We start from the raw sequence: 12520 nt of genomic DNA, 5'->3' as shown, positions 1-12520 counted from the left end.
GTTACGTTTCATGAATACAGTCCTAAATTTTCATACATAATCTTGAAAGAAAAGTCGGATTAATGTCTTGCAGTATACCTAAATCCAACTGGAAGGTTCAGCGTATAGCCCACAAGAACACTTTTAGAACGCGCGTAGAAAAAAAGTAGTTATCGTCTAATCTAGATAATTTAATTCCTAACTGTGGTTCTTTATTTACATCCATAAGAAGACAAATGCTACAAGATAAAGTAATCAAATGTTTACAGTTTGACATTAACTGTTAGCACGAAATGATTAAGGAGGCTACGTAGAAAAGGTAAGTTTGACTCTGTCACTGTTATGTAACTTGTTTCTAATGTTATTATAAACAAGTAATCTCGTTATTATCATGATTTAAGTGAGTTTATGATTGAGCTTGTTTAAATATATATGTCAGATTCTTATCTCGCCTGGTCAACATCTAAACTCTCTACTTTATATAATATATACTAAGCTATTGATTTTATGTTAAAGGGAGCATATCTGAACATCATGTTTACTCTTGTTAAAAAATATTTAAGGTCGCAAAATTTATTATGTCAATTTCGAGTGTTTATTTGTTTTTGTTAAGTTTCATGCAAAATTACGTGAGAGTTACCTGGTCTAGCCGTCGGTTATTTTGAAATGATAAGCTAGTGAGAACACAACTAGTCACCGCCAGCGGAGTTTATTTGTGACTCTTATATTGCCTCGCAATCTGAGGGTTGCGGGTTCAAATCCAAGTCAAACCAAACATGCTGGCCCTTTCGGCCGTAGGGGAATTATAATGTTACGGTCAATTCCACTATTCGTTGAAGAAAGAGTATCCCAAGAGTTGACGGTGGGCGGTAATCACTAACTGCCTCCTCTCTCTCTTACACTGTTAAATTAGGGATGGCTAGTGCAGAAACCTCTTATATAGCTTTGCACGAAATTAAAAATAAATCTCTTATAAAATATCCCAAAGTGTAGAGCGTGATTTCTTTTTAATAGTAACAAGACCTCATATCTACAGCCTGGCTAGCACGCTGTACACTTGACCATTTTCGGACCAAACAGATTATAATTTAAATATGTTCATTACTTCTTTCAAATTAAGCCTGAAGTTAAGTTTTTAAATTAAGTATGAAGTCTAGTCTTAAAGTCACCATTTACTATATAAAACTTAATATTTTTAAATGATTCCCGCTATACGACTGTTTTGCCTGAAATTCTTACTGCCTCATGAAAGGAAAGCTTCTTGGTTCTTGTCTCAAATATTATTATTCTATCAGTCTCTGGTTATCGACCCAAAGTGTAATGCCTTACATATACTTAGGTATTTTAAAAACAATTTTACGTTTATAGACAGATCTCTCTCATGGGAAATATTTAATAATGTAATAATTATATAACAAATATATGTTTCTTCTTTTTTTCTGTAAAATTCCATTTAATTGCTGTTGTTTTCATAGATATAAGTTAGACACAACTTATTTGTAATATAAGTTATGAATTAATCTCTACACTGTCTTCTTATTTTTTACAGACCGCTTACAAATAACTGTTAATCCTCAAATTCAAACAGTCGAGGTGGGAAGTTCCGTGTTATTTAACTGCAGTATCAAGGGCTTTCCAGTCTCTTCAATAACTTGGGTGAAGGATCAGCGGCCTCTTAGGGTAGATTCTAGAATTATTCTAATAACCGAATCGGTGTTGAAGATAATATCTGTGCACAGAACTGACAGAGGAATGTATCAATGTTTTGTCTTCAACGACGAGGAATCCGCTCAAGGAACATCAGAGTTAGCTATAGCAGGTAGCAGTGCATAAGTCAACCATTTTGTTTATTAATAATTTTTTATAGGCTTTTCTTTTATTTGGTTATTCGAAAACAATATTTTTCTTATTTTTGCTTATCTTTAGTCCACATATATTCTATTTTTTTATCTATCCATTCCTCTACGTGTATTTATTGTCTATTCATGTATGTATTTTATACCTATTGAATGGTTTTAAATAACAAATTTAAAATGTTGTTATTTTCTATTTATTTTGGAATATTAAGTATTTTAGGGGTAGAGATCTGAAATATCTTTTAATCCAAAACTATTTTACTATTTAGCAATAATTTTTGTTATTGTTTTTAAAAGAACGTAAAAATAAAAAAATAAAAATATTTATGGCATTTCTGCTTACCAGTTTTGTTTATTTTAATCTATATACACATTCACAAGGTCTCTGATTGATAGTCTTTTAACATAAAATTTAAGAAATTAAGAGTATAAATAAAATTAGTGTTTCTGATTTTAAAAAACATTAAGATTGTGTACTTCAAGAATAATTATACATCATAAATATTCCATATTTTTCCTAATAGATGTCGCGCCAATCTTTATATCCAGCTTTCAAGATAAAGATATATCCCCTGGCATCTCAGTTTCTCTGATGTGTTCAGCAACGGCCAATCCATTTCCAAACATCACATGGTTTATAGATAATCAACCAGTGCACAATTCCATTCGGATAACTCAGAATAGTTACCCCTCTAGTGAAGATAACATAGTCAGCTATTTGAATATCACAGATACTAGAGTAGAAGATGGTGGACTCTACACTTGCCTGGCGTCGAATGACGTCAGCTCCATATCACATTCTAAAAGACTTAACATCCGTGGTTCTCCGTTTATCAGACCGATGTGGAACATAACTGTAGTGTCTGGTCACACTCTTGTTCTCGAATGTCCATACGGTGGCTTTCCCATTGAACGAATCATATGGGAAAGAGGTAAAATGATTGAATGTTTAACCGTTTTTTAAAGTCGGTTTGAGCTTTATCCTTAATTCGAAATATTTTATATGTGATTATGGTTATTAGTTTAGAACGATCCTTATTTATTTCAAAAATACTAAAAGTAAAATCGCAATTAATACATGCCTAAATAATTATTATGAAGAAAATTATAAGTATGTATATATGTATTTTACATAGTTACAGTTTCTAAATTATATTCAAGAAAGAGGAATCTTAACAATGACAAATCTTGCTTTCACTCACGAAATAATAAAAGTTCCTATAATCATTCTAGCTTTAACCAAAAATATGTTATAAAAAGTAAGGACGAACTGAATTGACCTGGTAGGTGTCTTCAATACTCTTTGTCAGTTTGTTTTTTTATTTCGCGCAAAGCTACTAATTTAGCAGTGACAGACTAGATGGTAAGCAGCTAGCTAACACGACCCACTGATAACTGTTGGACTATTCTTCTACCAAAGAATAGTGCGATTAGCCGGCACATTATAATGCTCTCTCGATTGAAATGGTCAGCATGTTCGGTGATGGGCATTCAAACCTATGACTCGTAGATTGCAAGTCAAGTGTCCTAGCCAATAAGTCATGCCAGGCTAATACTTTAGCACTGAACTTTCTTCAAAGTATAAAAGTGGCCTCAGCAGATAGCCCGATGTGGCTTTGCTATAAGAAAACACACACACACACTCAAAGTATAAAAGACATGTTATTGTTTTATAAATTGTAACTATTTCACAGTTAGATATTAAAAAGTGATATTGTAAAGGGTAGAGTTTTCATTCGTCATTAATTTTATATGTTTGGAAAATATATGGTTGCTGTAAAGGTTTACACCAGAATGGACTTTTAAATAACATAGAAATTGGGTTACTTTCAAAAACATTTCACTAAATAAAACAAAGATTTGTAAAAAAAATGTTATAAATAATTGCTGCCAATAACGTGGAATATCATACTCATCTACTATAATTTTACAACAGCTGAGTTCAGTACCCTCAGCTAATTTTGGAGAGAAAAGGCCAAGTGGCAGCATGTCGAGCTGTGGGTTGTAAGGTCTACAATTCGAGGTTGAGTATACTGTTAATACATTTACACTTTTAACTGTATAAAGCGTTATAACTGCGAAAGTCAGTTCTGTAATTATATTAAAAGTAGCTGCATATTTAACTGACCAGTAGTTCCAAATTAGGGTGGCTATGCCTCGACCATCTAACACACAGTGTTTTGTCAAGTTGAAAATACCAAATACTTCAAATCATCTTTAATTCATAAAACTGCTTTATGCAATCTCTCTCTTTGTATATATATATATATATATATATATATACATAATGATACTGAACAAACATGATATAAGCACAATTATACTGTAGTTTATAAGCTTGATGTCAAATATTTGGAAACTAATCTACTAATGTAATTTCGTACCAAACTGTAATAACTCTCCCAAAGCACGCCACAAAGTGAGATATATTAAAATGCCTTACCTTTGAACCAGTGTTTCAAACTTTTCCAATATAATTCACCCCTATCTTTACAACAGCTTACTTGCTCCAGTTCGGAAAAAAAAAGACAAAAAGTACAAGAATTGATAATTGATAATCAATAAATTTAACGCGAAAATTTCTGACAGCAAATTCCAGCGAAACTGAAATAATATTCTGAGGTTAAACATGTATCTATCACCATTATATTGTGCGTTTTTTTAATGTTAATGAAGCATCAAACACAATATTGTGAAATATTCAAAAGAAACGCACATAACTAACATTGAAGAAAGAAACATTGAAAACATCAAAAGTCCTTAAGGTGAGAAGAGATGAATATATTAAAATATCTGAAGAGAGGAAGGTTAAATCTAGGTAGAATGAGTATAGTAAAAATATGAGAAGAACTAGGTGTTTCCCTATCACTAACTATTGGGCAGGCCTATTCTACTTAATATTTTTGAAGCAAACTTTGTCACAGTATGGTATTGTAAATACAACCAAATTTCGAAGGCTTGTTTTAAAAATCAAGATAGTATATTTTACTGTACATGATATGTAAGAAAAATAATGTTTTAAGTTTGTTTTCAAACTCATTTAGAAAGGGCCCTTAACCACAATATAATTGGTAATACTAATTCACCCTGATTCTGATCTCATTGACTCCAAGGTGAACCATTCACCTAGTTGAGAAACACTGTTTTAAATTATTTACATTGATAACTTCTTATAATGTCTTCGTTCATATAATCTTATTCTGAAATGGTCCGTATCCTTTCAAAACACAATTGAAACGCAGACTCTTTATGGACCATCATTCACCGTTTAGAAATCAATACCAAAAATAATTTAGCCCACAAAAATATTTTCCTTTTAGCAATCGTTTTAACCTAAGTTTCTAAACAACATAATCGCTTCAATCAACAAAATTTGTTCTTTGAGAACAGTTTGTTTATCTCGTGATGATGAGAAACCTACTTGAATTAAAAAGGTATTTCAGAACGGCTGGTATGAATATTAAAACTTATATTACAATACAGTAGATACCAACGTTTTGACATTTTTAGGTCATCTTCATCTGAGATACAGTTTATTTATTTGTTTGAAATTAAGTACATTGCTACACAATAAGCTATCTGTGCACTCCCTAACACGGGTATCGAAGCGCTGTTTCTATGGTTGTAAATCTGCGGACATAACACTGTGCCACTGGTAAATATGTTGAGGTTTATGTTTGTTTCATAAGAAATGTTTCTAGTTAAAAGAAGTAAGATATATATACTTCTCTTACCTTTAATTAATATGAATATTTATATCAGTCCAATATATACGGAAAAAATATAAATGATTAAACACTCTCATGTTGATAAAAAAAAAAATAATCTTAATGTCACTGAAGTAATCTCAGAATAACATTCTGTATCTTATAAATAATATATTGGTTTATATTTGGACAACAGCATGTAATTAAACTATTGTTGTTTCTATATACTTTTAATGTTTTTTCATACTGATGCTGATGTTTTCATTAATTTTAGGGGGCATTATTCTTCCTCTTAGTCATAGGGAAGAGATCGACGAATATGGAACATTAGTTATTCACAATGTTCACAGGCAGATGGATGAAGGGAAATATACCTGCACAGTAAGAAATCCGGAGGGTCAAGTTGCCAGTGGTTTTACTTACGTCTCAGTGGTAGGTAGGTCATGAACAACGAGGTAAAATTTACTTTATTCAATTTTCTCGTGGTTTATAACAACTACGTACCTCCTTTATTTTGTACTGACTGGAAACACAATGGTGTGATATAAAATTTTGTCTGAAGCTTTCTCAGTCCGGCTTTGTTATAATGTAAATGGGTTTTATCAAAGTAACTATCTTCGTTTTTCATTGGTCTTATTAGTCTAAAGCAATATCTGGCTTCTCTACGGATTTAACTAAACTACTTCATTTGTCCATTGTTTCATTCAAACTAAGTAATTTTGTAACTGGTTGAACAATTTTTTTAATTCATGATGACGAGAAAACCCACTTGTAGAGAAAAATATATATGTAAAAATGGCTGGTTTGGGTTGAGAAATTTTTATGTCGTTTTCGAACACTGCAGATCAAATAAATACAACATAACCATAGAAAACACCCAAATACTAAATAAAGAAACAAACATAAACAAACGCAAAATTAAATAAGCCTTACTTATACAACAACTCAAGCCTAATATAAACCAATACAAGGGAACACCTTTATACCTATATTAATAAATATGATCAAACATCTAAGCACGCCCTCTACATTCCTACACTCAGTTACACAACCCCCTTCAAACATGTGGTCAGCTATCGTCAGTTACGTCATTTTTTCTTTGTGAACCTGACGATGACCGAAGAAGGTCGAAACGTTTTTCGTTTCTCTGCATAAAAAAATTTTCTCAACCCAAACCAGCCGTTTTACATATATATTTGTTTAATTTTTATTCAGTCTTGAGTATGTAAAGTTTATAACGTAATTTCAATACTTAAAGGAAAAACACGTGTCCCTATTGAACTAGCACAATCATATACAAAAATTAAAAGAATGTGTAATTCATTGACTAATCCCATAACTCTAATTAATTTATTTAAATAATTACTTTCAAATCCAGATTTAAAAAAAAAACATAAATTTTTACATACAATATTTTGTTTTAAGTGTTTTAAAACCGGCTGTTGATCTTTGTTTTCTTTTAAAATGTTAATACTGCACGAAAACACTATTAAACATTAATTAATCTAAGAAATACCAGTTAGATGCTGATTTAACTTACAGAATACCATTAAACTTTAATTTGTCTTTGAAAATGCTTTACGTTGTAATTTTCTTAAGGAATAATTGCCACGTTTTATTTTACTTTGGGTTCTTTAATTATTAATACTATTTAATAAAATATCAAACAATGTCCAAATATGACTTTGTTTAAAGATACTTCTCTTTGTGCAAACTGAATTCAGTTATTTTCTTTTATTTCAGTGGCTCCAGTGATTGACGAAAATTTTTTCCCCGATAAAGTAACCGTGACAGAGGGAGTAAAAGCTCGTCTATATTGTAGCGTGATCGAGGGAGAACCCCCCATCACAATACACTGGGAAAAAGAAATGCAACCAGTAATTAGTCAAAATCACATGACGGTAGACCATTCACACGATTCTTCAGTAATCATTTTTCACCGTGTAACAGCACTTGAGAGTGGAACTTACAAGTGCATTGCCTCCAATAGAGTGGCTTCAGTGAACAAAACAACGGAATTAATAGTGAATGGTAAACTCTAACCTTCCAATTATAGATCAAGTATTTCTAAACCCCGAAATTACTATTTTTCTTTATTTGTCATTTATTAATTTTATCCTACATATTTTCTAAGTATCATAAAAGTTCTATTTGCTTTACCACCGCGTTTTATCGTAATCTATATAAGTCGTCCTTTTGGTGACTATATAAGTCGTCCTTTCATCTCAAACACTGAAAAACGTTTTAAACTTAGAGGCAGTACTTGAGTATAGAAGATTTTAGAAATGGACGACTTCGTAAGGGAAATATTAAAACATTACTCAGGAGCCAAATGGTGTCTTTTCCGCTATTACTTTTTTACATTTAGCTTTCAACTGAGAAACGAACAATTACACCTGCGAGTCGGAAGAGATTATCGAGCCACCACGATAGTGAGCAGTAGGATGAGTAAGAAGAAACATTTTGAAAGCAGCTACGAACATAGTATTATACTTGGCTTACTGTACAATATCTACTAAGATGGTACTAAACGTTCCTCTGCGTGTCATTTAGAGACTTCTATACTTGACTGTTATGCTCGTGACGCATTGACAAACTTCAGTTACTTTACCACTTCAAATCACTTTTCACACCCTTAATGCAAAAAAATGGGGAAAATTCCATCATTTTAACCACTAAAAATGTACAAAAAATTTAGTTCAAATTTTATCAATTTGTTTTGTTTGTTTGTTTAGAATAAAGCACAAAGATACATAATTGGCTATCTGTGCTCTGCCCACCACTGATATCGAAACCCGGCTTTGAGGGTGTAAGTCCGCAGACATACCACTGTGCCACTGGAGGGCTTTTCAATTAGCCAGTTTTTGTTCTGTTTTTCAATAAAAATCTCCGTCACTGGCTCGTGTGGGGCCTTTTAAAAAACGGATAAAGGTACTTCTCATATTTATGACTTTCAAGTAGATGTCTTTGAATAAGATAAATTATTAGAAAGTAAATCAACATTTTTACAAGATCCACTATTTATAGATAATGACAAGAAACTAATATATTACTCAAAGCTATTATTTATTGTCAACTAACTCAGCTTGGTTATAATCTGTAACTTAAAATTAAGAGCTTGTTTTCTATTTAGTGTATTTTTTACTTTTTCAGTACCGCCTCGTTGGGTAATTTCTCCTAAAAATGCATCCGTTGTGGAAGGTAAAGACGTTAGTCTCCACTGCTCAGCAAATGGATTACCAAAACCAACTATTACATGGAGAAGAGCCAGAGGTAACACTAGCAAGATAAACATTCATGTTAACCATGCATTCTAATTATGTTCTCACCAAGTCTATCGCATTTATTCAGATAATGTTGAAAAGCTGCTGTGAAAAAAGGATGAGTAACCTTGTAAATCTTCCACCAAGATCCACCCAATGAGACTTATGTCCATACTAAACCTCATGCTATTTTTGATGATTTGCTGTGGCTATAAACGTTTTCCAAAGTTAGCTGAACTGCTTAAACTTCTGATATTAAAGCTTTTCTTATTATGTTCGAAGTCTCCGGTGACTTACAAGACATTTTATGGTGTCATTTCTACGTTAGGAAGTTCAAGAACTATTAATTCTTTTTTTTTCTCAATTTTAACACACATTGCACTTAGCATAGCATTAGAGAAGATTTTATTGTTTAACAGTTTGAATAATTTTTTGTTGGGATACATTTCTTTGATAGTATTAGTTGTTTGTTTTATTTTCAATAATATCACTTCTGCTGTGTACTGTACAATGATACGTGCATGAATGGTTAAACTTGATTATGTGAGGTTAAACATAATAAATCGTTTTACTTTATATTAAGGCGTTTTCGTATCAGCATAGTAGAGCCATACGCTAGAAACACACTTTAGTGGTTAAAACTTTTATATCCATACAGTAAAAGTTTAATAAAAAAAAGTGTAATATTTAAATCTGTCTTAGCTAAATCTGGAGATATGTAACTGTTTGCAAGGTATGATCAAAGCATATTAAATGTGCATCTTATAAACAGAATAATATCTATTATCACATATTAAAGACCATTTACACTTTTTGAACAGTGATTAAATTCAACATGCTAATACTGAAGCCTTATCTCATCAAAATACTATTATTTTTCTTCTTTTCCTGCTACATAACAATAGTTCTGTATCGATTTTGCCATAAAATGCAGTTTTTCGGAGAGCAGCCATATCAACATTTCGTCCACTTTCTTGCGCAACTTTACTTAAACAGCTGCTGTATTAGGTTTACTACTTCTAACCACACGCTTAGCAAAACAAATGTATTAAAATTCATTGCAGTTGTATCGAAAGAGTTTACAAGAATGTTATTGAAAAGCATTGCTCTTACTAAAGTTTTACTATCATTTTAAAAAATAACTGCTGTTGATTTCAAGATGTAGCCAGAAACTTGCGAGCGTTGGTCATCTTCAAAACTTTGATTATTATTGTATTAATCTGACCGGAATATAATGTGCATATTTGTTTGTTTGTTGTTGGGTTTTTTTTTTGGAGGATGGTAGAGGATTCTACCTCAGAACCATAACCTTCATATTTTGGATGAATCCTTGGCCCCAGTTGGCTTGATAAGAATTATTTCAGAACTATTTGTGGTCCCAAACGCTCTTTCGTGCAAGTTTTTCCACTTTGATGACGAGCACTAAATACTTTCTTTGTGTTTGTCTTTGGTCGCCTCAAATTTTGGATGCAATTTTGCAGTCGTGGTTTGGCGAGTTGTTTTACATAGAGAACTATCTCTATGTCTGTAGAGATAATTGCTCACTTTTATGAGTTTCCATAATTTTTGCATGATCCACAAATTTAATTTTGACATTCTGAATCTTTACTCTTTCACGTAAGCAAACGTTTTTATAATTGTGTTGTCTGAAAACATAAAGGACAATGTTTCTTAACGTCTACGACAGAGGGTCTAGTACGTTATACCAACGATGTGAATATTTATATCGTCAAGTCACGTAGCAATTACAGCTGATATAAAGTCTAGGGTGAAACAGAACGTATAAGAAAACAGAACGTATAAGAATTACATTTCGACATTCTTTCAAATGCAAAATATTCATATATCAGATGTGTTCAGATGGAGAATTTCTGAAAAGGGGATTATTTCTTCCAATTAATGAAAGAGTAAAACAAAGGGACACAAATGAAATTGAGACATCAGGACCATTAAAAAAGAGACTTGACACAAATACTACCCAACCTGTGACAAGCAAAGTACAATGTCTTATAACAGATGAGAATTCAACTATACAAACATCAGTGACAGAAACCGTCTACTTGTTCCAAGAAATAGTATGCGAACTAATCAAAAAGGATATCAGTCTGAAAGTAAAGCCACAGGTTTGAGTTTACCATGGTATGATAAGATAAGGCATCCAGTCATACCTCACTTCTACAGTCGCATACCTCAAGCAGCTAGAGAATGAAATATGTATATATTTTCGTTATTCCGTACGAAGACATGTCATTCTAATTGCCTATGAATTTCTGTGAGATTGAACTTTGGAAATGGACACTAAGAAACCATTTTCCACGTTCAATAAATAAAATATAGAAAGTATTCATAGAAGAGTTAACTTGTTATTCGTAGTTGACCTATTATCTTTAAATTCAGAGCATTGCTTGCACTTCTTTAGACAATACTTTTACATTCAATTAAACTACCTGATTGGAATATCAAACTATGGATCTGCAAGTCCATTATTCATATTCCGATAGTACAAAATAAAATAAAAAAACGCGCTTCACACTTTGAAGTTGTAAGTACATTATAAAGGTGATGGTCAAATTCTACTACTGAGTCAGACAAGTATACTCCCTGAGTTAACAGTGGGAGTTGCATTTCGTAGGTTTCAAATTTTATTAACAAGGTCAGTACTAACTTATTACGCCAGTGCATTTAAAATGACAAAAAAGCAAAAGCTGAATATATAGAAATACAATAAGTAGTAATATGTAAGTCACAATGTTGCACACTTCGTTGGGTTTTTATTCATAGTAACCACTTATGCACACACACACACACACACACACACACACACATATATATATATATATATATGGATTTATTAAAATAATTGGGCCAAAATATAATATATGCAGGAATAATATACATATGCGTCAAATCATACATTATTAAAATTTGTTTTTTATTGAAATAATTTTTATATATTCAAGTCATTGTGAAAATCAATAGGGATCACAAATATTTCACAGTGGGTTACCTGTTTCTTACAGAAAATACAAACAACATCTTTATCCTAATACCAACAGAAATACCCTCTCAAATATACTTCAAGCGGAAAAGCAACCCTTTAAATGGAATGCCTACTAAAACCAAATGTCCACCTTATAGCCAATGAGACAGCCTAGCTGTGTTATTAAAAAAAAAAAAGTTTTATTTTTGGAATGAGATATTGGTGTATTATTTTTCAGGACAAAATCCAGGAGACTTCGTTTACTTATACTCAAACATTCGAGTGCAACTCTTCGGTAATGGCACGTTATTTATTAGAAAAGTTGAAAAGACAGACGAGGGTTACTACTTGTGTCAAGCAACAAATGACATTGGCGCTGGTCTCCGTCAGCACGTCTTTCTCCAAGTTCACAGTAAATATTTTGGATATTTTGTCAAAGTTTTTCACTTTTAAAAAAATATAAGAGCGTCTATTCTTAAAATGACCAATATTTAAGTACTTGTTTTATTACTGACTTTTTAATACTTAAATTTAAGGTTCAGACGTTTTGTATTGTTTACAGAAAAACTTTTGGAATAACGTATTAATAACTTGTGATGCTACAAAATTTCCTGTTTAATTTTCCTGGGTCTTTGGGGAAAATATATTATAATAACATAGAAACATTCAGAGAGAGAGAGAGAATCAGTCAGTTAGTAAGATAGTAAGATTTTGTGCCGTAGGTGCAAGAGAAGT

At 31.9% G+C, this 12520-nt stretch overlaps 1 protein-coding gene across 2 annotated transcripts in view; it reads left to right on the top strand.

Moving 5' to 3' along the window:
* LOC143252850 (cell adhesion molecule Dscam1-like) overlaps positions 1-12520 on the top strand; it is a 133906-nt gene that overhangs the window by 81971 nt on the left and 39415 nt on the right. For both annotated transcript variants that reach the window (XM_076505622.1, XM_076505621.1), the window contains exons 7-12: positions 1529-1798; positions 2360-2767; positions 5817-5978; positions 7286-7573; positions 8696-8815; positions 12024-12197. In XM_076505622.1, the coding sequence (XP_076361737.1) occupies positions 1529-1798; positions 2360-2767; positions 5817-5978; positions 7286-7573; positions 8696-8815; positions 12024-12197 (1422 nt within the window). The remainder of the gene's footprint in view (positions 1-1528; positions 1799-2359; positions 2768-5816; positions 5979-7285; positions 7574-8695; positions 8816-12023; positions 12198-12520) is intronic.

The sequence above is a fragment of the Tachypleus tridentatus genome, chromosome 6, assembly GCF_004210375.1.
Source record: "Tachypleus tridentatus isolate NWPU-2018 chromosome 6, ASM421037v1, whole genome shotgun sequence".
Classification (NCBI taxonomy): Eukaryota; Metazoa; Arthropoda; class Merostomata; order Xiphosura; family Limulidae; genus Tachypleus; species Tachypleus tridentatus.
The sequence above is the reverse complement of the archived record's forward strand: the minus strand, read 5'-3'. Positions and strand labels throughout refer to the sequence as shown.